The 27,443-nt window shown below is 46.3% G+C and overlaps 1 protein-coding gene across 1 annotated transcript in view; it reads right to left on the bottom strand.

Annotated features, from left to right (window-relative positions):
- Window positions 1-10,512, bottom strand: part of CLUH (clustered mitochondria homolog) — a 74,924-nt gene extending 64,412 nt beyond the window's left edge. The window contains exon 1 of the mRNA XM_080982813.1: window positions 10,240-10,512. Coding sequence (XP_080838939.1) covers window positions 10,240-10,354 — 115 coding nt within the window. The 5' untranslated portion in view covers window positions 10,355-10,512. The remainder of the gene's footprint in view (window positions 1-10,239) is intronic.
- Between the last annotated feature and the right edge of the window lie 16,931 nt (window positions 10,513-27,443).

Below are 27,443 nucleotides of genomic sequence, written 5' to 3' on the forward strand. Positions count from 1 at the left end.
CAAACAAGCAGAATGAATTTCTGGAACCGAAATGCTGAGCAGGAGCAGTCACCATTAAGAAAAAGAGCTCAGAACAGGCCAATATACTGTATTTTTCCGTGTATAACATGCCCCTGTGTATAAGACGCCCCCTATTTTGGGAGCTGCAAGCAATCACCTGGCCCCCCAATGTACTGCCTGTGTGTAAGACGAGCCCCGTTCTAAACATTATTTTTAAGTAAAAAAACCTAGTCTTATGCACGGAAAAGTACGGGATATGCAGACTGTCCTTGAATCAAGGGACTTTTCTTCTTTAGGTTCTCAATGTTCTTAACCTAGCTCAAGGCTGCCATCTGAACTAGGCAGATGTTTAACTGAGAAGCAATCACAGTCAGTCCATCATTTGAAAAACAAGACTTTAGAGCCACTGGGCCCCTAGCTTTTAATATCAGAATTTTTAACATGGGCTGCGTTGCCAATTTTGACTCCCATTAGCCTCTCGGTTGGAAGAAAGTTAAGATATTAAATGCATGCACACAAAGAGATCTGGTGAATCTGGGCTCTGGCCAAATTTTATCTGAGCCTTGGAAAGCACATAGAGCTGAAAGAGGAAGTGGGCCAGAGCGCCACACTTCCTCCTTCAACTCTATGCTCTTTTTCAAGTGGGGGAGGTAGGCACTCTGGTCCCCACATGACCAAGGGGGGCAGTTCAGACGCACCAGAAAAAGTGGGAAGGGGGGCGGAAGAGTGGGAACATTACGCTCACCGACACCATGCTGGCAAACCCTGCCCAAATTACACTGCTTTGCTTTTGGGTCATAATGAGCTAGATCAGCATTCAGTTTGCCAAATATACAGGTGATAAGGAATTGCATTCAGGTGCAGACCTGGCAGAGGAGAGATGGATCGCTTAGTCCCTCTTGTTTGATCCTGCTTGGACAAAAGGGGTGGGGAATTGGTCCTAATCAGTGTTTCTATGCTGACTGCAGGGAATGCAGGCTACGGGCCTCTCAGCGGGCTGCTAAAAATATTTTTTAAAATCAGTGGCAGTCTAGGAGAATTTGTGAGTGCATTTAAAAGACTCAGAGATGGTCATCCCTTCCACTATAGCTAGGAGAAAGTTGTATGGGTCCGTGTAGAGACTATTCCAAATAGCCCAGTGTGGTAGCCTTGGGGAAGCATAATAGAACAACTAATAAAGCAGAATAATCCCCCCCCCCCAGACTATTTCAAATCTGCACCAAAGAGTGCCCTCTCTGGGAGGAGCGAAGTGTGCAGCTTTTGCTTTCCAGCCTCAGTTTTCCCCATCTGTAGAATGGGAAGCACTGCAATCTACCCCATCTGTGTTACCAGACCGAAAGCACAATACATTTTACACCCCCACTTTTGCTCTTGAAGCGTCTTCACCTGTCGTAGTCCATCGGCTGATTTTCAGCAGGTCCACGTGAAGCCAAAACAAAGCAAAGCAACCCAGTGTTATAATACGTAGCTAGCGAGATAACTGTAGCACAGATGGTCACTTGCAAGTGGGGGCAGATTCACAGTAGCAGTTCTTTGCTACCCATGGCAGGTCCGTTGAGCTGCATTAAACGCGTGCAATGTTTAGCAGCAAAGTTTTACAGCAGCATTTAAAAAAACCCCAAATGTTCCTGGTCTACCGACGAGCTGATTCAAGTGTGCGGTTAAATCAGGGCGGGGCAGGAGTCAGGAAAAACTGCCAAAATCAAACCTATTTTATAGCCTACATGCAGAGAATGACTGTGCAGGTGAGAAAACAGTATGTCTTGTTACGTTAGAACAGGAACCAAACAGCCCAAACTCAACTCTGTACTACTTCTTGGGACTTTTCCGTCCAGCAAGTTTTCATATGAGGCTGAACTGCTTTCAAAGCTTTATTTAGGATGCTGCTGCACATGGATGTGATGTTTTGTGAGAGGGTGGTAAGGCCACCATAACCCGTATGTGCCCAGTGTTAGAAATTAGCCAGGCACGTTTTGCAACTGGCGCAAGTCCAATTGCAACCATGTGGAAAATAAACATTAGAACACCAATATGGATTCTGAAAATCGGATTGCAGGATTCTTATTCTCCCTGGCGAAATAAAATATATACACAGAGAACACACACACAGATTCATACCCATTGCAACTTTCCCCAAGCCCATTGTGACTTGGCATCAGCAGTGTGTGGCAGAAAATGTTCTGTTTTAGAAGTTCATTCATAAACAATGAATAGGTGCCAACTGCAAATAAGTATTAGGCCAACCTAGGATAATAATTTTATTATTTATAGCCCGCCCATCTGGCTGGGTTTCCCCAGCCACTCTGGGTGGCTTACAGCACATATAAAAACATAGTAAAACACCAAACATTAATTGCATTTTAAGCTTTATTTACTAAATGCAAGTAAACTAAACATGCTAGGTTACATCATGCTTAGACCATCCGAATTCCCCCCCGAGGCAAACTAAAAATTGTCCAGTGAAAACCACCCTTCCTTCAAAAGTTTCTGGAAAGCTCACATCGTTGCACTCTGCACATTCTCAGAGTTTGTTAGGACACATGTGCTGGAATTTAGCCCCAGCATTAGAGCCTGGCACAGATTAAACCCTGTACAGTACAAGCCTCTGGCTCCAACTCCGTTAGAGGAGGGAGGGAAAGAAAGAAAGAAAGAAAGAAAGAAAGAAAGAAAGAAAGAGAATTTAAGTTCTGGCAGCAATACCAGGTAAAACCTTCTTAACACCCTCCCCTTCCTTTTTTAAAAAAATGGGAGAAAAGCACCAGCCCAGGATCACAAAAGAGAAAGTCAACACACTCACTGGCAAAGCCCTGTGCTCAAAAGATTACTGAAATAAGGGTAAGCTACAGGGCTCATTCATACTGTCATTTAACTGTGAATGGTGAAGGCTCTTCTCCATATGCCTTCCCACACTTTCCCCAGCTCTCAATCCAAAAGGAGGGGGGTTTGAGAAACCCCGGATTGAGGGATTTGGTTAGGTGGTGGTTAGGTGGTTAATGTCATACAGGCAACAGAATTGATAGAGGTACAGGTACACACCTTAGAATATGGAATTGTCGCGTTGGAAGGGAACACAAGCGTCATCTGGTCCACCCCCCTGCAATGCAGAAATCTTTTTGCCCAACGTTGGGCTCGAACCCACGACCCTGAGATTGAGAGCCCCATGCTCTACCAACAGAGCTGTGAGCCTTCCTACAAGCAGAATGCAAGCTGCTAAGCTGGGTGGATATCTAATGCCACCAAAAGCACACTTAGAAAGTGTAAGGAGCAGGGACGCGGGTGGCGCTATGGACTAAACCACTGAGCCTAGGGCTTGCTGATCAGAAGGTTGGCGGTTCGAATCCCCGCACGGGGTGAGCTCCCGTTGCTCGGTCCCTGCTCCTGCCAACCTAGCAGTTCGAAAGCACGTCAAAGTGCAAGTAGATAAATAGGTACCGCTTCGGCGGGAAGGTAAATGGCGTTTCCGTGCGCTGCTCTGGTTTGCCAAAAGCGGCTTAGTCATCCTGGCCACATGACCTGGAAGCTGTACTCCTGCTCCCTCAGCCAGTAAAGCGAGATGAGCACTGCAACCCCAGAGTCGTTCACAACTGGACTTAACTGTCAGGGGTCCTTTTCCTTTACCTTTAAGGAGCCCCAAAAGAGGCAATGACTGCTGCTCCTGTTGAACAGAGCACAGGGATGCAATTTTGTCTGTCAGTGCCTTTATTATCCCAAAGTAAACGCACACAAACCTAGAGACTTAGCAACATAGTAAACGACGTTAAACCGAGTCCATCTAGTTCAGTATTGTCTACACTGGCAGGCAGCTGCTGCCTCTCCAGGATTTCATGATGGGAAGCATCCTTCAGGTGGCCAAGCTAAGCCTACCCTCAGCCAGCCCCCACCTGGTTACCTGGCTACTTACAACCAGTCCATTTTGGCGGTGGCCATGGCTGCCATCTTCCTCCGTCACCAAGTCAGGCCAATGGTCCATCTAGCGCCACATTGGCTATATTAACCAGCAGCAACTCTCCAGAGTTTCAGACAACATCCGCTCCAAGTACTTCTGAGTACTCCCTAGAGTACTTCTATGGGGCAGCTCTATTAAGTTAAGTAGGTAAATAAATATGAGGAAAAGAAAACGTCACTTAGAGAAAGATATGAAATATTTTCCTTGCTGCTTGAATTTGTTTTGATTCTGGATTGTTTCTATTTGATGTTTCAGTGTGTTATAAACTGCTTCGAGATCTTCTTTCTTTAAAATATAAAATGGTATAGAAGTGAAACGAAAAATAATAAAAAGGCACCTAGACATTCCTTCATGACAACCGTAATCCAGGTGTAAGATCGGCTTTTATATGCAAGTTTCTAACAGTGGTTGTAAATGGGTCTCCAAGATATCGCAAACAGGGCGTCGGCTACAGGTCTACATTGGTTTTTCAAGATTATCATATTTCCCCCAGAAAGGATAAAAGCGGATAAAATGGGACAAAATAAATGGCTGCCATACGGATGAGAATATGTTATTTGGATGGATAGATAGATCAGATTCCACAACAAACCAGCACCAGGAAGAACTCTTAGATCCACAGTCTGGTTCTTCACAAAATAAATTATCATAATCAAAGCCCTCTCAATGTAACCTTCAGAGATTAGACTTGCCCTCCCACCTGGCCTTTACGGGCACATAAGAAAACATCTCCTACCAAGTCAGAACATCAGTCTATCCACCTCTATGTTCTGAACACTGACTGGCAGCAGTTTTCTGGGATTTCAGACAGGAAGTCTCTCCCAGCCCTATTTGGGACCCTCTGTATGCAAAACAGACCCTCTAACCCAATGACCTGTCCTTCAGCAACTTACATCCTTGGGTACTAAAGAGATTTGAGTGTTGCCGCCATTTTAACATCCTTTTTTGCACTTTATTATTTTGATGATGTGCGCTATCTTGAGGGCCCTTCTGGGACAGCTGAAATAGCGGATATAAACCGTTTCATGAACAAAGAACCCCCAATATTAGCCCATGGGCTCTTGGTGATTATAGCATAGGTTTCCCTTAGAGAGCACCCATGGAAGACTGGATTCGAGCAACTGGCTTCCCCACCCCAAATTTGTGAACCTCTTAGCGCATGTATGTACAAGCAGCCTTGTATTGAGAAGTTTGATGTTTTATTATGCTTTTGTATGTGTTGGATGGGACATGGGTGGTACTGTGGGTTAAACCACAGAGCCTAGGACTTGCCAATCAGAAGGTCGGCGGTTCGAATCCCCGCAACCGGATGAGCTCCCGTTGCTCGGTCCCTGCTCCTGCCAACCTAGCAGCTCGAAAGCACGTCAAAGTGCAAGTAGATAAATAGGTACCACTCCGGCAGGAAGGTAAACAGCGTTTCCATGTGCTGCTCTGATTCACCAGAAGCGGCTTAGTCATGCTGGCCACATGACCCGGAAGCTGTACGCCGGCTCCCTCGGCCAATAAAGCGAGATGAGCGCCGCAACCCCAGAGTCGGTCACGACTGGACTTAATGGTCAGGGGTCCCTTTACCTTTACCTTTTATGTGTTGGAAACTGCCAGGAGTAGCTGGGACAACCCAGCCAGGTGGGTGGTGTATAGTAAATAATAACAAAACAAAACAACAACAATACCCATCTGACTGGGTTTCAAGTGTGGGAAACTCTGATCAACACCAAACTTCACAAGTGTAGGAACCTGTGGTCTTCTAGGCTGGACTGGAGGGCCAGGATTCCCCCTCTGTCATCCTGATTCAATTCTGAGCAGCAGGAGAGCAAGGGAGCCCCCCAAAAGAGAGGACAGAAACTATGGTTCCCCCCACCTGGAACTCAGTTCCGGCACCTCTCAGGTGGGTACCATTGCCATTACAAGAGAACAAGGGAGGCATTCATGGTGAGTTCCAGAACCATTTTTCCCCTAGAAAAATGGCACTGACAACAACTGTTGCCGTGGGACAGCTCAGTTGGTAGAGCATGCAACTTTTCATTTCAGGGTCACAGGTTTGAGCCCCACGTCGCGTAAAAGATCCCTGCATCACAGGGGGTTGGACCAGATCAGGGTTTCCCAAACTTGGGTCTCTAGCTGTTTTTTGGACTACAACTCCCACAATCCCTAGCTGGCAGGGCCAGTGGTCAGGAATGATGGGAACTGTAGTCCAAAAACAGAGACCCAAGTTTTGGAAAACCTAGATTAGATTATCCCTGTGGGCCCTTCCAACTCTACAATTCGGTTACCCCTTTGGTTATTCACATTGCCCCAAGAAACAAAGAGACCAGGTTTCAGTTCACTTATTCTGGGTTCGCATTCCACAAATGAGACACCCTTCCACTGACTCCCTCAGCTGATGTGTAGTTCTGGCCCTCTTCTCAAAGAGGAGGAACTGAGGGCGCCTCACTCAATTTCTACAGCTCTAACCCCCCACCCTCAAAGCAAGGAAAGATGGGGAGCTGATTCTCCACTAAGAAAGCGCCTGTGATTCTATGTGTAGGAGATAGTACAGTATGTGCTGCTGGATGACCAAGGTGAGAACCTCCATTGCCAAGAGCAGTGTATCTCGGGAATATCAGATGATGAGGACCTGCAACCAGAGGGGACACTTGCCTCTATGCAGCCAACAGCAGACCTTTGGCCTGACCCAGCAAATGCTGTTTCTAGGTTCATTTCACTGCCTCTGGACAAGAAGACACCCGCAAGGGCTTTGGGTGGGTTGGGAAGACTATAACTCCCCATTGTCCATGACCACTGACCACATCAGATGGGGCTGATGGGAGGCCAGCAGCTTCTGGGCGGTCACTGGTTCCTGAACAGCCCTACTGGATCCTACCAGTAGCTGAGCAAATACAGCAACCTGCTCTTACAGTGGCCAACCAGAGGCCCCAGTGGGAAGCCCGGAAGCAGGATCCAAGCACAAAAGAACTCCTCTCCTGTGGTCTTCCAGCAATTGGTTATCAGAAGCATTTATTGCCTCTGACGGCAGAGGTAGAGTATAGCCATAGAAATTAGCCAGGCCTGTTTTGCGACTGGCACGGGTCCAATGGCAACAGCGTGGAGATCTCTGGATGCCAGGTTAGCGATTTTCTCAAGCAGGCAAGAAAGAACTTATTTATTGCACTTATATACCACCTTTTTCTCCAAGGAGTACATGGTTCACCTCCCTCCTTGGTCAGTTCCCTACAACAGCCCTGTGAGGTAGGCTAAGGGGCTGTGACTGACTCCAAGGTCACCCAGCGAGCTGCAAGACTGAGGGGGAATTTGAACCCTGATCTCCCAAGGTCCTAGTCTGAGACGCTAACCCAGGGGTCAGCAAACTTTAGCAGGGGGCCGGTCCACTGTCCCTCAGACCTTGTGGGGGACCCAACTATTTTTTTTGGGGGGGGGGAATGAATTCCTATGCCCTACAAATAACCCAGAGATGCATTTCAAATAAAAGCACACATTCTACTCATGTAAAAACACACTGATTCTTGGACTGTCCGTGGGCCGGATTTAGAAGGCGATTGGGCCAGATTCGGCCCCCGGGCCTTAGTTTACCTACCCATGCTCTAACCCCTACAACCACACTGGCTTCCTAGAGCACTTCTTTGAGGCAGCTATATAAATTAAGCAGGTGAATGGGGAAAGGAAAATGTAACTAAGAGAAGGATCTGAAATATTTTCCGTGAAGCTTGACTTCGGGATGGTTTGATTTGATGTTTTAATCAGCTGCAAACCACTTTGAGGTTTTTGTTTTCTTTAAAATATAAAGCGATATGGAAATGAAATGAATAATAATAATAATAATAAATCTCAATGTAAAAAAAGGCCGTTGTGGTGACCGTAACCTAGGTTTAAGGGGCCGATTAGCTTATATATCTGAGTTTCTAACTCTGCTAGTAGCTACTGATTGCCTAATTCCTCTATGATGCACCATCACAGGGACACAAAACTACGGAGGACATCTGGACTTTGCTACACATTCGGACCCTGGGTTACAGGCCTTATTTATTTATTTTGACATCTATACTGTACTACATAATTACATTACTTACTACAGTGGTACCTCGGGTTACAGACACTTCAGGTTACAGACTCTGCTAACCCAGAAATAGTACCTCGGGTTAAGAACTCTGCTTCAGGATGAGAACAGAAATCGTGCAGCGGCAGCAGCAGGAGGCACCATTAGCTAAAATGCTACCTCAAGCTAAGAACAGTTTCAGGTTAAGAACAGCATTAAGTTCTTAACCCAAGGTACCACTGTACTAACATTTATGCCAATAAGCTCAGCATAGTTACATGGTTCACCCCCCTTCATTTTACCTGCACAACAACCCTGTAAGGCAGACATTGGAGGCAGCAACTGGCGCCAAGGTCACCCACCCACTGAGCTTTCATGGCTGCGAGGAGCATTTGAACCTTTGGCCTCCCAAGCACGAGATCAGTACTCTAACCCTTGCAGACAAAACACACTTGCAGGGGTAGCTGTCAGGGGACTCCCAAGCAAAGTGTGTGAATCAGATCAGATGAGACAGTTACTACAAGACAGGCCTAGTTCACACCAGCTAAGGGTGGGGGTGAGGAATCTGTGTGTGAGCTGTACCATTTCAGGGGAATGGGGGGGAACTCTCAAAGGATGGAATGCTCTTCAATACAGAAAAACAAATAAATCCTTGCAGCTGGGTATTATCAAGGAAAAAGGCAAGGCTATCCACCCTCCCTTCTTGCCAGTGGGACGTCATTTGCAAATAAGGTTACGCAGGGGTCATTCACAAATCCTGGGAGTCATGGGGGAAGAGGGCTAAAGGTCATGACCCTCAAGCCTAGAAAGATGTGTTATGATGTAAGCAGATGGGGAGAGGGGGGGGATTAACAGTTATTTCTCTCCCCCCCCCTCCCAGTATGGATCCGTCCCAAGAGTGGGAAAACCAGCCCAAGGATTACTCTTCTGCTATAGACCGCAGCCACTGCTCCTCAGTATGGGCAAGTAGATCTAGGCATCCATGCATGGGCTGGGGAAATGATTGACCACGTGAGGTTGCAAATAACTCCCCTTAGGAGTCCGAAGTTCAACACTTGGGAGGGTCCCCAAATGCAAAGAAGGTGCCGACTGGCTGTCAACACAAGGCCCGACACTTTCACAAAGTTCGCTACCACCAAAGTGTGGGTGGGAGAATCTGGGTCACAGCTCACGGCCCATGCAAAGTCCCAGTGAGTTCCACTGGGCTTACTTGCAAGTAAGGATACATACAGGAGGCGAAGCAGGGACCTCAATAACCCACTGTAGCGGCCAAATAGTGAAAATATGGGTCATGTTCAAGGAGAAAGCCCCCCCATATAAATATCTCATTTTAATTTCTGTTCTAATGGTTTGGCCTTGTAAGCCGCTTTCAATGCATTGCTGGGAATGCACTGAAAGGGATTGGAGATTATTCAGGAGTAACCACCTCCAAAGCAGGGTGGGCTGGGGGATTTAGCCCAGAATGAAAGCAAGCGGAAGTTAAGGCCGCCTGCCTACTTTAGAAATCCACCTTAGAGACTTTTACTCACAAGCAAGCGTCATTGGCCTGGACCCTTACCCCCAACACCACATAGAGCAGAAGCAAGGCTTAATGGGGGGGGGGAGCATATACAGAACTGCAACCTTTTCACACGTCACAAGCCACCTTGCAAACCACCGTCGGAAAGGTCACGTATATGGAACCGTAAGAGGCCAAGGAACAGGAAATTTTTCCGGGTCGCAATCTCCAAAGGGCTGGGAGAGGGGAAATGGAGTTAGAGACAGGGGTCATTACCCTAAGAAACAGCCCAAGCGAGACAGCTACACTGGGGCCGGCGCTTTCTCCCTACCCTAACCCCCCACAACCCCCAAATAGTAGAACATGCTTAAAAGGATTGCAGCTTTCTCTATTTTTTTTTAGGGGGGGGAGGAGAACAGGTTTGAGCACACTTGTCGGAAAAGCAAAGAAAACTAACCACGCGCACCTATATGCACATTGCACCCATAAAAAAATAAGAGGGTGGCGAGTTGTTTCAGCAGAACTCCCGTCCCCAAAGCGAAAACGCTGCACCCAGCGTTAGGTCTGCTCGAGAGTAACGAAAGGGAGTCAGACCCACCCGCTCCGGCTGGGGTCTTACTCGCGAGTAGGCAACAAGCCGGCGCGAGCAGTGTTTGAAACACTTTGCCCATGGGCAGGGCTGTCATTCCTTGGCAAGGTGAAACGCTGCAGGGAACCCGGAGGAGGGATCCACCCGGGATCCGACCGCGCAAGACGGCTCACCTGCGCTGAGCTCCGGCTCCTTGCCGGCCGGGCCCGGGCTTCCCTTCTGCTGCTGGTCCTCGTCCGCCGCCGCCGCTGCCCCTGCAGAAGCCACCTCGTCCGCCTTGATGACCATGGCCGGTCTCTCCGCCGCCTCCCTTTCCTCGCTGCCTCTGGCGAAGGCGCCGCCGCTGCCGCTGCTCCTGGCGCTGCTGCTGCTGCTGCGAAGGACGGAGAGAACCACTCGCAGCCCCACGTGGTGCGCGCTTCACCTCCGGCGGCCGCTCTCTCGCTCGCTCTCCCACCCTCTGCCCGAGTCAAACTCCGCCCGGCGACGGCGACGGCGCCCCGGCTGGGACAAAAAACGGGAAGGGGGCGGAAGAGGCGGGGCAGAAACGCCTTAAAGGGACAGCGGAGTCGCGGAGTCAGAGGGAAGGGGGAGGGCAAGGGGGGGAGGAGGAGGACAGAGAGAAAAGGAGAAGGAGGGGAGAAGAAGATGGGAAGGAGTATAATGACCAAGCTGCAATTTAAATGGTTTTTTAAAAATAAGTTGTGTCTCTTTTCTTCCCAATTTGTATTCTCCCCCCCCTCCACCGATTTCTTCATTGGAACTTCAAAAAATAAATCATTCTAGGTGCGCTAAACATGGCGAGGCGTAAATGAAAGAAACAGCACCCCGTTTAGAAGGGAAAGTAGGGGGGGGAGAGGGGAAACCCCCCCAAAGCTGTATACTTTACAAAGTTGTTATGGTACTTCACCAGATCTTAACCTATTACAGTATTTGTAAGAATGGATTCGTTGAATTTGTCCAGGGTGAATCTGCGTTTATAGTCACTTAGTTCCTATGTTGCGAGTTTGTATAAGTCTTCAATCACAGAAGGGAGCCGCATTTTTATTTTTCCAATTCACCTGTATCAGTCTTTTGGCCATGGTAAGGGCACTAAGAGTCCGTTCATATTGTCCTTTTGTAAGGTTCCATGTGCTGCACATATAATTCAAAATGATATTTTGCTCTGCAAATGTAAGGTTGTTCTGTACAGTTCTGTCACTGCAGGTGAATAGCCAGTGTGTTGCTATGCAAAGCCCCAAACAACTGGGGCCCAGTTTGCCTTAAGGACTGTTGTAGCACCTAGGTCACTGAAAGCATGGTCCAGAGGAATACTTTGCCATTTAAGAGGAATTCCAGAGGAATACTTTGCCTCTCCCATTTAAACAGGCCTCATTGGCTTCAGCTAGAAGTCAGGCATTTAGTGTTGCCCATCTCATGCAGTGGGATACTTTTCCCCCCGCAGAGATTTGGCAGGCATCATTGCATTTGACATTCAGGTGTCTCTTGAAGACTTTCCCTCTGAAGACAGGCCTAAGCAAATATATTTTTTAAAAAAAATGTTTTGGGGCATTTTAATGATTATTCTGTATTCCTTCTGAAAGTCTTCTGTACGCTGCCCTGATGTTTTGTGAGAGGGAGGTATATAAATGCCTTTATAAATAAATAAAGAGCAAGGAGCAATAAGAGGGTGGTCCCTAGCAGCCACCTAACTAGACACTGACCTGTCAGCCCTAACTGCAGCAACATTATAGTTTTTTCATGTTGCTAAGACTGCAATCTGATGCACACTTACCTGAGAGCAGGGATGGGGTGGGGAGTTTGATTTTTGTTTGGGTTTTAATTAGAAACTACCTACCTAAAACCTCTCAAACCAATACACAAGCCGAGACATTGCTGTCCTTTGAAATCCACACTTCTCTGGATTTTGCAACGCAGGCCTCCAACCAATAGGTGCAAAAATGTGTATATTTGGAGGGGTGCGTGCGTAACACAACAGAAATTGCTTTCGAGTCAACTTGCGTGCCCAGTGAAACTGAACCCAGAAGTGAATCCTGAGTCAGCATCTTCTTCTGAACAGGTGTCCCATCACCTGTAGATGCCACATTCTCAGACTTGGGCTCAACGGTGACTAGGAGTGACTCACTCATGAGAGAAAGTACCTGTCACTCTTTTGGTTGTTTATGTAATACACCATTTATCCTGGCCACTTCATTACCAGCAGATCTTCACCCTGTTGAATATCTCTGGCTTTCCTTCATTCTCTCTGAAGCCAAGTGCTGCACTCATCTCTTCCAATGCTGCTTTATAATAACATGACCCACCCCCTCCAAAAACTTTCTGTCAGTGGCGTGTGGTCGGTGGACTAGAGGGGCTAGGCTAGTCCCCTAAATGTCTCCTTGGTGCCTCCTTCCCAAAGTGAGGAAAGTTTCTGCTCAGCTTAGGAGGCATGATGCTCATGCGCCACACGTGCCACACGTGCCACACGTGCAACGTAGGCCCCCCCATCGCCCTTGCACTGTTCCCCTGTGAAAAATTTCACTGCACACCACTGCATTTCGTCTTTACCTGTGTGTATATATTTAGAGATATATAGATACAAGTCTCTTGCAGAAGATCTGTTTATTGAGCATTCATCCTGCTTTGTTTGCATAAAGCTTACGTGGAGGTTAGAATATATCCACATTGGACTGACGTCAGTTCGGATTTGTTTGAGGGGAGGTAATACAACAGTGAGCACCCTAATTTTGCTTGCACACAGTATATATGTATTTGTGCTTTCCTTCTCCCCCACTTCTGACACTTTTAAGTGCATCTCCTTGCCACTTTCCAAACCGCAAAAGGAAAGAGTTTTTAACAAGTGGGTTTGTTGTACTGGGGCAACAAAGCAATTCAGTCCTCTGTAATTGTGGATTGCAGAGGATTAGATGACCCTGAGCTGTATACCCACTTGGGAGGCCAGATGCCAAACAGACAGGGCTCCTCTGACTTTAACAGTTGTGTAGATGGGGGAATCTCAGCAGGTGCAGCTTGTCATGCAAGGCACACCTGCTGAAATTCCCCTTTCAGTGCAAGTTTTAAAGGCACAGCGCCCCTTGTCCTCTTTTGCATCCAATCAACCGATGCCAACTTAGGATAGCATCCTGTGCTTCAGGTGAGGTGGCATTTGGCCACAATGAACTGGGAAAGTAGTTAAGGTGCTAATGCTTATGTTCTAATATGTATTAGATTGGTGAGTGTGTGCGCGCACGTTTATGATGTCCGTAGGATTTATAATGCATGCATAGGAAACTTAACAGAGTAAACCTATCCATACCTACTCAGAGAGGTCTCCTTGTGGTCAGTGGGGCTTACTCCCCGGCAAGGGGGCAAAGCAGGAGAGGAAACCTCTTTTTCTGTTTAGGGCCTCATTCCTTTGGGGGCAATACATTGAGGGCTGCAGGCCAGTGGTGGGAAATTGGGGCCACTGCCTGTGTTAGTTAAATGGCACCAGCCCTAGACTAGTCAAGGGCTATTGCCGTTTCCCTTTTCTTTTGCCTCTGCACTCTCTCTCTCTCTTGTGCATGCGCCCGTTTTCTCTCTCTTTCCAGCACGCCCTTCCCCTATTTTTCCACCCTGCCATTCACATAAAGTTAGGCAAAGCTACATGACTCCCACTGGGGTGTAGGAACGGCATACCCGCCAACATTTCTCCGATGAAAATAGAGATGTCCCATAATGAAAATTTTACTATTTATACCCACCCCCCACATCTTACTGGGATGATCCAATCTGGACAGCTTCCAACACACACACACACACACACACACACCATTAAAAAAAACCTTCCATATACAGGATTGCCTTCAGATGACTCAGGAGTTGGACAACTCTATACCCTCCAACATTTCTCCAGTGAAATAGGGACATCCTAAGGAAAAATGGGACATTCCAGGATCAAATCAGAAACCGGGACGGATTCTGTAAATCAGGGATGTCCCTAGAAAATAGGGACACTTGGAAGGTCTGGAATGGAGCTTGAAAGTAAGAGCCAATTCTCTGTCCCGCCCAACTAAAAATTGATCATCACCATTTGCAAACTTCTATACTTCAGCGTGGAGTATAGGGAGAGAAAGGTTTGAATTGGCTCCTGTTAGCTCTGCCCCCTTAACAATGGTTCGTTCTAGAAAGCAACCAGCACAGCTATCAAGTGATTTGTGCTATTGAAAGCTTCACCTGCCGGCTTCTGTGGTGCAAACACCTGTTAAGGTCTCTGTGATTGGCAGAGTTGGCAGATTCAGGGAGCTTCAACCTGATTCCTCCAGAAAAGCAAGGTAGTTTTTCTTACTCTCACACAGCTGGGGCTTCAAGCTCATTGGTCCTTGTTCAAGAGAGTACTCATGCTTATCGTATTAACACACTTGGCCCTATTGTCTCCCTAGAACCATATGACCTCTCATTAGGCATGGAGGAGAAATTAACTCCAGCTGGCATTTAAAGGGGAAACTGCCTAATTCACGTCCTGAAACAATATTTGAACTGAAACCACAGCCAAGCTTCGAAATTTGCAGTGCAATTATCCAGCCAAATAACGTGTTTTAGGGAAAATGCATATAGTTCTATGTGTGTGTCAAGTGTACATAAAATGCATACATTTGTGAAAATAACATGTGAAAAAACATGCTATTCGGCAAGAATTGCTTGCAGAAATGCGCACAACCTTAGGAGAGATTTGCACTAAAACACTGGCGAATTTTCACGAGGACTTAAAAAATTGCAAACTGATGCAGAGGTCATCATCATTGGGTACAGGCAACCCTGAATATCAGGGGCAATGGAAAGACCCTGTTTTGCCTCTGCCCTGCTCTTTGAGTGACGTCTTTCATGACATTTCCGGATTCAGCGATGTGCGTGTGTGCACAATCGCACACATATCAGTCACACCTGAAACAGGGGTTGCCTGTACTTGCAATGACCCACATCGGGAGCCCACATTTGAGATATATCGGTATATTGTGATGTTTAGCTGGCGAGATATCACAATGTTGAAAATCGGACATCGCCCTAATTTTGACCAGGGAAAAGGCTCGTGCCACTTCGACCCAGCCTCTGAAAACAGACGTAGCAGAATGCCTTTGGCCTGTCCCCTCGCCACTGAAGATCATCTCAATTGAGGATGCTATGAGACTTCTTCTGGGGTGGTGATGTTTATCCTATGCTTGTTTCCAGGCCTGGCAGAGATGGTGCTGAGAGGGTCCGAATGTGGAGTGCTCCATCGCTTCCGGCAGAAGACGTCATGGATGAGTTCCTTGCTTCCTTGCTTGCGAATGCAAGAGTGCCATTGTGCGTCCTGGGGGTGAGTCAGCGCAAGTGTGGCAGGCACCAGAGCGAGGAAGGGATATCCCTCTTCGCCACCCCCACCCTGAGACTCTGCACAGACAGGCTTAATCGTGGCAACACAGCAGGAGGATGGGTGAGAGATGGGCAAGAACAGGCACGTTCAGGAAGGAGACTCCACTATTTAATCGAGCACAGTTCCTCTGAGTAGCAGATCAAGCACCTCATTCCCGCAAGAGCACTAGGAAGCAGGCTGCTAAGAAGCCTTTCTGCGGCACATCACAGCTCCCCTCTGGGAACTGTAGTCAGTTAAGGGTGCTGAGCATTGCTGGGAGACCCCAGCTCCCCTCACTGAGCTACAGTTCCCAGAGGGATTTAACAGTGGCTCTCCTTCTTTCCCAGGGAACTCTGGGAGCTCTCCAAGGAGAACATCAGGCCAACGGCCCAGCATCCCATTTTCACAATAGCTAAGCCTATGTCCGTGGGAAAACTGCAAGCTGGACCTGAACACAAGACCACTCTCCTCTTCTGTGGTTTCCAGCAATTGATATTCAGCAGCATTGCTGCCTCTGACCAGGGAACCAGAGCTTAGCCACCACAGCTGGCAGCCATGGACAGCCTTTCCCTCCAGGAATTTGTCATCTCGCAACTCTCAGCACCAGACTTCCCAATATTCTTGGGGGGGGGGGGGACCCATGGCTGCTTCAAGCGATCTGATACGGCTTTAAATATATACAGTGGTACCTCGGGTTAAGTACTTAATTCGTTCCAGAGGTCCGTTCTTAACCTGAAACTGTTCTTAACCTGAAGCACCACTTTAGCTAATGGGGCCTCCCGCTGCCGCTGCGCCGCCGAAGCCCCATTTCTGTTCTTATCCTGAAGCAAAGTTCTTAACCTGAAGCACTATTTCTGGGTTAGCGGAGTCTGTAACCTGATGCGTATGTAACCTGAAGCATATGTAACCCAAGGTACCACTGTAGTTAAACCAGTTGAAGTCCAGCAGTTTTTTAAAAAACCAGTCAAATAACTGTGTTAAAAAAGGCAATTTGCTTTATAGAATCATAGAATCATAGAATCATAGAGTTGGAAGAGACCACAAGGGCCACTGAGTCCAACCCCCTGCCAAGCAGGAAACACCATCAGAGCACTCCTGACATATGGTTGTCAAGCCTCTGCTTAAAGACCTCCAAAGAAGGAGACTCCACCACACTCCTTGGCAGCAAATTCCACTGTCAAACAGCTCTTACTGTCAGGAAGTTCTTCCTAATGTTGAGGTGGAATCTTCTTTCTTGTAGTTTGGATCCATTGCTCCATGTCCGCTTCTCTGGAGCAGCAGAAAACAACCTTTCTCCCTCCTCTATGTGACATCCTTTTATAAATTTGAACATGGCTATCATATCACCCCTTAACCTCCTCTTCTCCAGGCTAAACATGCCCAGCTCCCTTAGCCGTTCCTCATAAGGCATCGTTTCCAGGCCTTTGACCATTTTGGTTGCCCTCCTCTGGACACGTTCCAGTTTGTCAGTGTCCTTCTTGAACTGTGGTGCCCAGAACTGGACACAGTACTCCAGGTGAGGTCTGACCAGAGCAGAATACAGTGGCACTATTACTTCCCTTGATCTAGATGCTATACTCCTATTGATGAGGCCCAGAATTGCATTGGCTTTTTTAGCTGCCGCGTCACACTGTTGGCTCATGTCAAGTTTGTGGTCAACCAAGACTCCTAGATCCTTTTCACATGTACTGCTCTCAAGCCAGGTGTCACCCATCTTGTATTTGTGCCTCTCATTTTTTTTGCCCAAGTGCAATACTTTACATTTCTCCCTGTTAAAATTCATCTTGTTTGTTTTGGCCCAGTTCTCTAATCTGTCAAGGTCGTTTTGAAGTGTGATCCTGTCCTCTGGGGTGTTAGCCACCCCTCCCCTTTATTATTCGTAGAGTTGCTATCAAGGCAGGACGTTTGTTTGGGGCCCTTCCCAGCAGAAGGAGAAGGAAGGGACCCAGGATTTACCACATTTTGATGTAAGTTAAATACAAAACATGGCTGTATAAAGGCTGAGTGTGTGCTAAGACATGATAGTATGCAAGCCAACCAAATCCTACTCTTTAATGGATGAAAATTAGTCCCGTCTGTTAATTTCAGCGGGTCTGCTTTAACAGCCATGGCTTCCCCCCCCCCCAAGAATCCTGGAAACTGTAGTTTGTTAAACGTGCTGAGAGTTGTTAGGAGACACCTGTTCCCCAACAGAGCTGGAATTCCCAGCATTCCTTGGGAAAAAGGATTGGTTGTTAAGCTACTCAGAGAACTGGAGCTCTGTGAAGGGAACTGTGGTCTCTTCACAACTCTTAGCACCCTTTACAAACTACAGTTCCCAGGATTTTTATTATTTTTATTTTGGGTGGGAGGGGAGCCACGACTGTTTAAAGTGTTTTAATACTGCTTTGAGTATCCGGGGGCCTATGTTAGGTCATTTCAATGCATCTATTTTGTAAAACTTAATTGACTACCGCACCACAGATCATTACTGTGCCTATTCTTAGATTCAGCCGTCCCTGGCATTTCAAACAAATTCAGGGGCAGGGGGGTGTTGCTGATACAGATTAAGCCTTGAGTAAAGGTTAAGCCAGCCTTCCTTCTCCCCCGAGCAAAGCAGGCATGGGATACACTAGGACAAGATTTCCTTGTAATCAAGCCAGGTTTCACAGACCCCTCAAGCGCCCCTATTTTCCAGGGACGTCCCTGATTTAGAGAAGCCGTCCTGGTTTCTGATTTGATCCCTGAACGTCCTGCTTTTCCTTAAGATGTCCCTATTTCCATTGGAGAAATGTTGGACGGTATGGAGTTATCTGACTCCCGAGCCATCTGAAGGCAACCCTGTGTATAGCGAAGTTTAAAAAAAAATTATAAAAAAATTAATGTTTTATTATGTTTTTATATATATTGTAAGCTGCCCAGAGTGGCTGGGGCAACCCAGTAAGATGTGTGGGGTATAAATAGTAAAATTATCATTATGGAATGGGACATCCCTATTTTCAGCAGAGAAATGTTGGAGGGTATGGTAGCACTTAAATCCCCCGGTCATTGAGAGCATTTGAAGGATTACTTTTAGTCCTCTCTCATTTAAAGAGGTCTCACTGGCTTCAACTGTTGTGAAGGCAGCTTCCTTTGCCTTTTCAAATATATGAAATTCCCACAACTACTGTATTTTTCCGTGTCTAAGACGCCCCCATATATAAGACTATTTTTGGGGACTCCAAATTAAGGAAACACCCCTCAGCACTATCCATGTATAAGACGAGCCCCAATTTTAAACCTAATTTTTTGGTTAGAAAAAACCCCTAGTCTTATACATGGAAAAATACGGTATGTTGCGAGGAATCTAGTAGCTAAATGGACCCAGTTTCTTGGAAAGGGAGGAGGAGATTTGGAGCAATGGATGCCTTTTACCCCGGGCTCCAACGGATGGTCAATTGATTCGACTTTTGCTGAGTCATCCTTTCTGAAAAGTTGCCAGGTTTACAGTATAAACTTGGCAGGGGAAGGGAGAAAGCAAGAGCTCTCCCCGTTCAGCAGCAAGCACAGGCATATTCCTCACACGGGTGACTCAACAGGAGTGTGCGCGCACAAAATCACACACACAAATAACAGCGAGGCCTCTTACACCTCTCCCCAGTGTAATCTGCCCCGAGACCATTCTGCGAAGGACAGGAAATGTGCAAACAGTAAAAAAAAAAAGCAATGTAGTGCTTAGAGTGTTGCACTAGGATAAATCTAATAATTTTAATTTTTTTTTCTGAGATGGATCTATTTTTTAAAAAACTTGGACTCAGTAATAAAGATAAATAAGATAGGACATGCGTTACAAAAGAAAAAAAATTACCGTACTTTTCCATGTATAAGACCAGGTTTGTTTCTTTAAAAATTATGCTTAAAAGTGGGGGGTCATCTTATACATGGATAGTGCATAGGGTGGACGTTTGATTGGTTGTTGCTGCGGCTGTCAGCGGTTTGTGGGCGTGTTATTGGTTGCTGCATCAACGGATGGTGTTGATTGGCTGACGCTGCGGCCGTTGGGCGGGCGATTGGCAGCTTCTGCCGGTGACGGGACAGACAAGAGGCGGATTTTGGGACACGTGCGGGTGAGTGATTTTCGGCAATCCCCCCTAAGAAAAGCTCAGCAACCCTGCGTAATCCCCCCCCCCCAAATCAGCTCAACAACTCTGGGGCAATCCTCTGGAAAAAAAAATGCTCAATAGCTCTGTGCCATCTTCCCTCATTTTCTTAAATGACAGGGGGTGTCTTATACATGAGGGCGTCTAATACACGGAAAAGTACGGTAGATGGGATTTGCCTTCCAGAAACTCATGTTGCAAAACGACATAGAAGAGTCTTGATAAATAAAAGCTTGGGTGTGGGCTTTTTAACATCAGATAAAACTATAAAAAGAGAGAGGTTGTAATCTATATTAAATCAAAATATGACCTGAAGCCGTGGTTCAAGGATGAACAAGGAAGAAGGATTGGGATACAGATAACAGCCCCGAATCTCGCTGGGTGACCTTGGGTAAGTCGCCAACTCTTTCGTCCTCTCCTACCTCACAGGGTTGTTTTGAGGATAACATGGAGAGAGGGAGAATCAGGCATGCCGCCTCGGGGGAAAAAGTGGTGTGTGTGATAAATAGCAACACATACGCACCACCAGTACTCTTGAAAGTTGATTACAGTGGTGCCCCGCAAGACGAATGCCTCGCAAGACGAAAAACTCGCTAGACGAAAGGGTTTTGCGGTTTTTGAGCTGCTTCGCAAGACGAATTTCCCTATGGGCTTGCTTCGCAAGACGAAAACGTCTTGCAAGTTTGTTTCGTTTTTCTTAAAACCGTTAATATCCAGGGTGCATTGCTTGAAGAGGTGCAGTTGCGACTGGACTTCGAGAAACAACTCATAGCCTTTTTTGAGGTTTTTGAAGACTTTGCTGATTTTTGAAGCTTTTCCAAAACTTCTTTTGCAGCCATTTGGTAAGTTAAACTTTTAAAACTTTTTTTGGGGTTTTTGGATTTTGGGTTGGGGTGTTTGGAATTCAAGGACTTGGTGTTGGGGAGGGGTTTGCAAGAATCTGGAGGCTTGTGTGGTTTTTTTCTGCATTTTTATGATTTTTTGTGACCATTGGGCCACTCTGCTGTTTTTTTTTAAAAAAATTCTGGGTTTGAATTTCTGTGTGGTGGCTGGCTGGGGGAACAGTTGGGGAGGGGTTTGCAAGAATCTGGGAGCTTGTGTGGGTTTTTTCTGCATTTTTATGATTTTCTGTGACCATTGGGCCATGTTGTTGTTTTTTTAAAAAAATTTCTGGGTTTGAATTTCTGTGCGGTGGGTGGCTGGGGGAACAGTTGGGGAGGGGTTTGCAACAGTTGGGGAGGAGTTTGCAATTTCTGTGTGGTGGGTGGGTAGCTGGGGGAACAGTTGAGGTTTTTGAAGACTTTGTTGATTTTTAAATATTTTTCTGTCATGTTTAGAAACTTAATTTATTGTTCCTTCAATTTTTGAAATGCTCTTTATAGTATGTGTGACTTTAAAGAGCACTTAATAAACTCTTGTACCAAATTTGGCTTTGTTTGGACTTTTTTTGACCATAGGAACGCATTAATTGAATTTCAGTGCATTCCTATGGGATTTCGTGCTTCGCAAGACGAAAAATTTGCTAGATGAAAAAACTCGCGGAACGAATTAATTTTGTCTTGCAAGGCACCACTGTGTGCTATATAGCCAGCTCGAGAATAATATTTTGCTATTCAGGATATGGCGAGTCCTCAATATATTGCAACTGGACACACACACGCCCTGCACGACACCTCCCAGTGATTGGCCCCAATCCCCAACCACTTTGCAGTGCATCGCGGGTCGCTCCCCCTGCTGCGTTGGCGCAACTGCTGTTGCAGCCACTGCCTGCCACCTCCAGTCCTGGGCTGGTGAACTAGCTAGCTAGGGACTCAGCTACATTAGTAAAGAAACAGCGATTTGAATGCGCTATAAACATGCAGCACAAGATGGTGCAAGAGAGCAGGGAATTTTAAAACACGGTTTTCCATAGATATTTGTTGTTGTTGTTGAAAAGATCTAATTTCTGACGTAATTATGACGCCCCCCCCCCGTGTCCAGATCCACCCCAACTTAGTTGGCTGTGGGGCTAGAATTAGCTAGGAGGAAGCCGTTTTTAATACCCCGTCATGCAGTGCAGAGCTAGTTATCCCAGAAGAGGTTGCTGGAGTAGCATGCAAGGCACCAGTCCCCCTGGGCCCTGCTAGAGACCCCAGTCCTCAGTTTTTGTTCAGTTGTGCCGGGTGCTGACACTGTGAATCCTGCCACCCCAAGTTGCGCAGCATCAGACGTGCGCTCCAGGAACGGACGTTTCTCAGATCGGAAATTGGTTCAACGTAGGTATCCATCAGTAACAATGGACTAGTTTGGAGAATATGGCTTTTAATTGAAATGGTTTGCGCTGACCGGGAAAGACGTTTCCAACATCCTCAGGAAAGCAAAACGAAACAAAAAAAGCACCCCAGAAAAAAAACCATTGTGTACATCTGCAGTCTGTGTTAGGCCCAAGTCTCAGAAACAGAAGTGAAGTGGTAAACTTTGAAGCTTCTCCACACTGCGCCTTCAAACCACAGGTGAAACACTTTATTTCCCTGAAAAAATCGTGGTAGCTGCGGCTTGTTAAAGCTGCTGTCTGGACTGTACCACTTCAGACTCTGGGTTTGTGGCTGCGGCAGTTCAAAGGATGGAATTGTCCTCTACAAAAAGGAATCCTTACATGTTGAAAGCCAGCGTGTCATGGAGAAGGCTGCACTCAGACCCTTCCTCTGACATTGAGATTTCTACATGCAGAGACATATGCAACGTTTTGTACTGAGGAAAGCAAAATATATATATTTTTTTAAAAAACCAAATGCATAGGTATAGAATAAGGGATCCCTGTCTTGGCAGCAGCAACATTGTCTGGGGGTCATGAGCCAGGTTTTTGTTATTTCACGGTAGGCTTTAATGGCATTGTGTGCTATCTGCTGCAACCTGCCCTGGCACCTCACGGTGAAGAGCAGCTAAGAAATATAATAAACGAATGAACCAGGAAGATCTCAAGAATTGTAGCTGACAGCAAGCTGAGCACAAACCAGCAGTGTGATGTGACTGAGAAAAAGAAAAAAGGCTACTGAATAATAGAGCCATCGAGTTTCCTAGCCGCCGCCACCACCAGAGTGCTACTTTATTCTGCAAGAGCTACTTCAATCTAAAGTGCTACTTCAGTCTGACCTCATCTGGAGTCCTGTCTCCAGGTCTGGGCACCGCATCTTAAGAATGAAGGATGTAAAGGAGCTGGAAGATGTATGTTGATTGGAAGAGGTTAGAATGAGGCTGTCAAACATGGCCAGGGGTAAGTCCTATGAGGAAAGCAGTGAGGGACTGGTTATACAGTATTTAGCCTGGAGAAGGCTGAGTGGAGACCTGCTAGTCTTCTTCAAAGTGCTGTCGCCCTGAAGAGCACTTTGGGTTTTTAAAAATAAATGTTGTTATTATTATTATTATTATTATTATTATTATTATTATTATTATACTGCCAACCCAGTATGATGTGTTGGGTATAAGTAGAATAAAATTATCATTATGGAATGGGACGTCCCTATTTTCATCGGAGAAATGTTGGAAGGTATGCCATTCCTACACCCCAAAAGGGGTCATGTAGCCTTGCCTAACTTTATGGATTTACAGAAGCCATCCCAGTTTCTGATTTGATCCCGGAATGTCCCGCTTTTCCTTAGGACGTCCCTATTTTCATCAGAGAAATGTGTGTGTGTGGGGGGGGGGTAATGGAGTTATCCAACCCCCGAGCTATCTGACAGCAACCCTGCATAGGGAATTCTTTAAAATGTTTAATGATTTATTATGTTTTATATATATTAGAGTGGCTAGAGCAATCCAGCAATCCAGTCGGATGGGTGGGGTATAAATAGTAAAATGATGATGGAATAGGACATTCCTATTTTCATCTGATAAATGTTGGAGGGTATGGAACATCTGGAGCAAAGACTGTAGGATTTTATGAACGCTATTTCAGCCAAGTAACATTCAGTGACATGAGTCTGCGTCTACAGTCTGTAGTGGCACAGTCCAGAGATCTGCATTTACAGTGGTGCCTCGCAAGACGAAATTAATTCGTTCCACGAGTTTTTTCGTCTTGCGGTTTTTTCGTCTTGCGAAGCACGGTGTCAGAAAAGTTTTGGAAAAGCTTCAAAAATCACCAAAGTCTTCAAAAACCTCAAAAAAGGCTACCACACCGCGTGCTATGAGTTGCTCCTCGAAGTCAAGTCGCAACTGTATTAACGGTTTTAAGAAAAAGGAAACAAACTTGCAAGACGTTACTGTCTTGTGAAGCAAGCCCATAGGGAAAATCGTCTTGCGAAGCAACTCAAAAAACCAAAAACCCTTTCGTTTTGCGAGTTTTCCGTCTTGCGAGGCATTCGTCTTGCGAGGTACCACCGTACTACCTCATCTAGCGGTTGTGAGAAGATGGCCTTACATTGGCATTGCCAGATCCAACATCTTACATTGGTGTGGGCAAGCTTTGGTCTTCCAGAGGTTGCTGCACAACAACTCCCATAAGAGCAGTATTCATATATTCCTCCCCACCCCAAAGTTTCACTTTAAGGGGACACAATTCTCAGAGCGCTTAAAAGCCAGACACACACATTGTGGGGGGGAGGCAACATTTTCATTTGGAAGGAGAACGTGCAACGAAATAAGACAAAGAGATGTTCAGCCAGCTGGACAATTCCAGAATGGAGGAGACGGATGCAAAATCAGGAAACCATAGCCCAAGTGATTGTTAAGCAACACCGAAGGCATCTTTAGCCCATGTGAATATAACAAGACGTACTGTTTACATAACTACAATGAGTTATTGCTATGCCTCAGCCTTCCCAAAGTCTCGTTGTGAAGCTGTACAAGTTAACAAAACATTTGAATGTTGGTCCTCATCGTACAAAGCGGGCCAATTTCATTTGGTACGCTCCCTGATAAATGTAAATACAGCAGATATTTACATTTGCGACACCTTTCCCGAAGCTGGCACCCTTCAGATGTTGGGTCCCATCGGCCCCAGAAAATCCGTCACTTACAGATGATGGGTTTTGCCGTTCCAAACATCTGGAGGGAGCCAGGTTGAAGGAGGCCGATATACACAACAAACGCGCAACCAGTTGTCAGTTCCAGAAGTTAAGTTCCACCTAGTTCAGTGGGACTTGCGCACAGGTAAAAGTACACAGGTAAAATGTGCCATTTCAGCTATTTATAATCCTCTCGCAGGAAGCCTATAACAGAAGATGGAGAAAGAACATCGTAAAAATCTCTTGTTCAGTGTATAATTTATACAAGGCAGTCTGTACAACCACATACACCCATCCACAGCTGTTAGAAAAGATTCTGCATTTCATCAGGTGTGTGCTTTTGCGAGTTATTCCTTCAGACGCAGGGACTCCTTGCTTAAAAATGTAAAAACACTGGTAATATATATATATATTTATATATTTCTGATTGTGTTTATAGAAATACAAAGGTTTTTTGTTATTATTATTATTATTTAAAAAAGAAACCCAAATCTTTTTGAATGTACAGTAGTTGCTCCGAATGAGCAAAGCCGCATTGCATACCCAGAAACCGCAACGCTTACGTAGCGCTACATGCGTGCGAAAGCGGGCTCCGTTCTGAGCTTTTCTCTGCGCATGCAATGGGGAAATCTTCGCTGCGCATGCACAGCGCTGGGCAAAGCAGCCTCAGGCGAGCCAGAGCTTCATTCCCATCTCAGAAGCACGCGGAGCTTCGGGCTGCAGCGAAACAGCCGCTGAAGAAGCAAGAATGGAGTAGAATTGCCCACATGTGGGTGTGGAAAAGAGCAGACAAGAATGCGTTATTTGAGAGGAAGCTGTTTTGCAAAAAGAAAGGAAAAGAGGGGGTTTCAGTACTGGAAAGGGCATAGGAAGATGCTTATGTTAGGAGAAGTTTGCCTGAAGAGGCTGATGAATCTCCACGAGGACTTTAAATAAGATTCACAAACTGATGTGAAAACATGGGAAAACTTAAGACTAGAAAAATAAGAAACCGAAATTGACAGATTTGCTCATCCCTCGTGTGGCACAGACACTGGTTTACCAATTCAGTAGAAAATGGCTTTTGTTTATGTGTCCTGTAGCCTGTTTGCAGGCGCTGATTTCTGGTGCTGTCTGTAGCTGCATATATAAGCAGTGGAGGTTGTTCCCTTAGGACAAACGAGGCTCTGCCCCACCAACCTCAGTCTGCAGCCAGTTTGCCTTCTTACTTGCACCCAGTCCAGAGTGGAGCCCTGGCTGTCAGCTTCCTCTTCCTCCTTGGTCTAGCAGACAGGTGAGTCTTAATGTTGAGCAACAGAAGACTCCAGCGCAACAGCTGCAGAAGCAGAAACTCTCTGCACTGATTGCTGATTGCAAAAACTATCGTGCCTGATGTACCTGATGTATTCCCTTGTGCAACCACGTTCCTCTGGTGCAAAACATTTTGCCCACGAAGCAAGGATACTGCCAAGTGACTTTCACTTTCGAGCCACGTTGAATATAACCCACTGAAATCAAGAGGGCTTACTTCTGAGTAAGTGCTGTAAGTTATTACTGGCTTTTGTGTTTCCTGAATCTTCTGTTGGCTCGCGAAATGTATCAAAACACATTTCTAAAATATGTATGAAAATACCTATTTCAATGTGAATTTTTGTGCAGTTAAAAAACAACAACAGATGAATGTGGAAATGGGATCGGATGGATTTATGCACACATGCAAAATGAAATGGACAAGATCTAGATTTGATTTGTGACCCCAGGCTTAGTAATCTGCTCTCGAATAGATTTTAGTCTTCGGAAGCTGAGGGCTCATTCAAACTTGCCCTTGCACCCGATCTTTACAGCTGAATCAGAGCAAACTTCAATCGGGGTTTCTCCGGATGGTTGTTTGCGCTGATTTATTGCTAAAGAGCTGGTTTCCCTAGGGAAAGTGGCAGGACAAGGGCAAAACCACTCGGATCTGTGCCTAGAAGGGACAAGTGGAAACCCAAAGGCATGTAGAAGTTCACACATGCAGAATATGTAGCAAAACAAACTAAGGGGTCAACCCCCTCCCAAGAAGAGTCCAATGGAGACTGAGCATGCCAGTGGGCATGGAAATCTGTCAGGGCCCCCATCTGCACTACACATTTAAAGCAGTTTTACACCCCTGTAAACAGTCACAGATGCTCCCAAAGGACTGCTAGAAGACCCTTATTTCCCTCACATAGCTATAATTTCCAGAGGTCCCTTAGGAAGAGGAGTTGATTTCTAAATCTCTCTGGAAACTGTAGTTGTGTGAGCAGAATGGGGTGACCTCCAAACATTTCTCAGCACACTTAACAGGCTACTATTCCTAGGAAGGGACGTGGGTGGCACTGTGGGTTAAACCACAGAGCCTAGGGCTTGCCGATCAGAAGGTCGGTGGTTTGAATCCCCGCGACGGGGTGAGCTCCCGTTGCTCGGTCCCTGCTCCTGCCAACCTAGCAGTTCGAAAGCACGTCAAAGTGCAAGTAGATAAATAGGTACCACTCCGGCGGGAAGGTAAAAGGCATTTCTGTGCGCTGCTCTGGTTCACCAGAAGCAGCTTAGTCATGCTGGCCACATGACCCAGAAGCTGTACGCCGGCTCCCTCAGCCAAAAAAGCGAGATGAGCGCCGCAACCCCAGAGTCGGCCACGACTGGACCTAATGGTCAGGGGTCCCCTTACCCTTACCTTATTCCTAGGCATCTTTGGGGGAAGTGGTACGATACTGCTTTAAATGTACTGTATTTTTCCGTCTATAAGACACCCCCATGTATAAGACCCCCCTCTATTTTGGGGGATTCAATTTTAAGAAAATGAGGGGAGAGGGCCCAAAGTTGTTGAGCTTCTCCTCCCATGCAGCTGCGGGCAGGGAACACTCCCTACATTGTTTCCTGCACGCAGAGGCATTAGGGGAATTTGCGCTCCCACCAACCGGCTGGCT

This window comes from Podarcis pityusensis (assembly GCF_964106645.2).
Source record: "Podarcis pityusensis genome assembly, chromosome: 15".
Taxonomy (NCBI): domain Eukaryota; kingdom Metazoa; phylum Chordata; class Lepidosauria; order Squamata; family Lacertidae; genus Podarcis; species Podarcis pityusensis.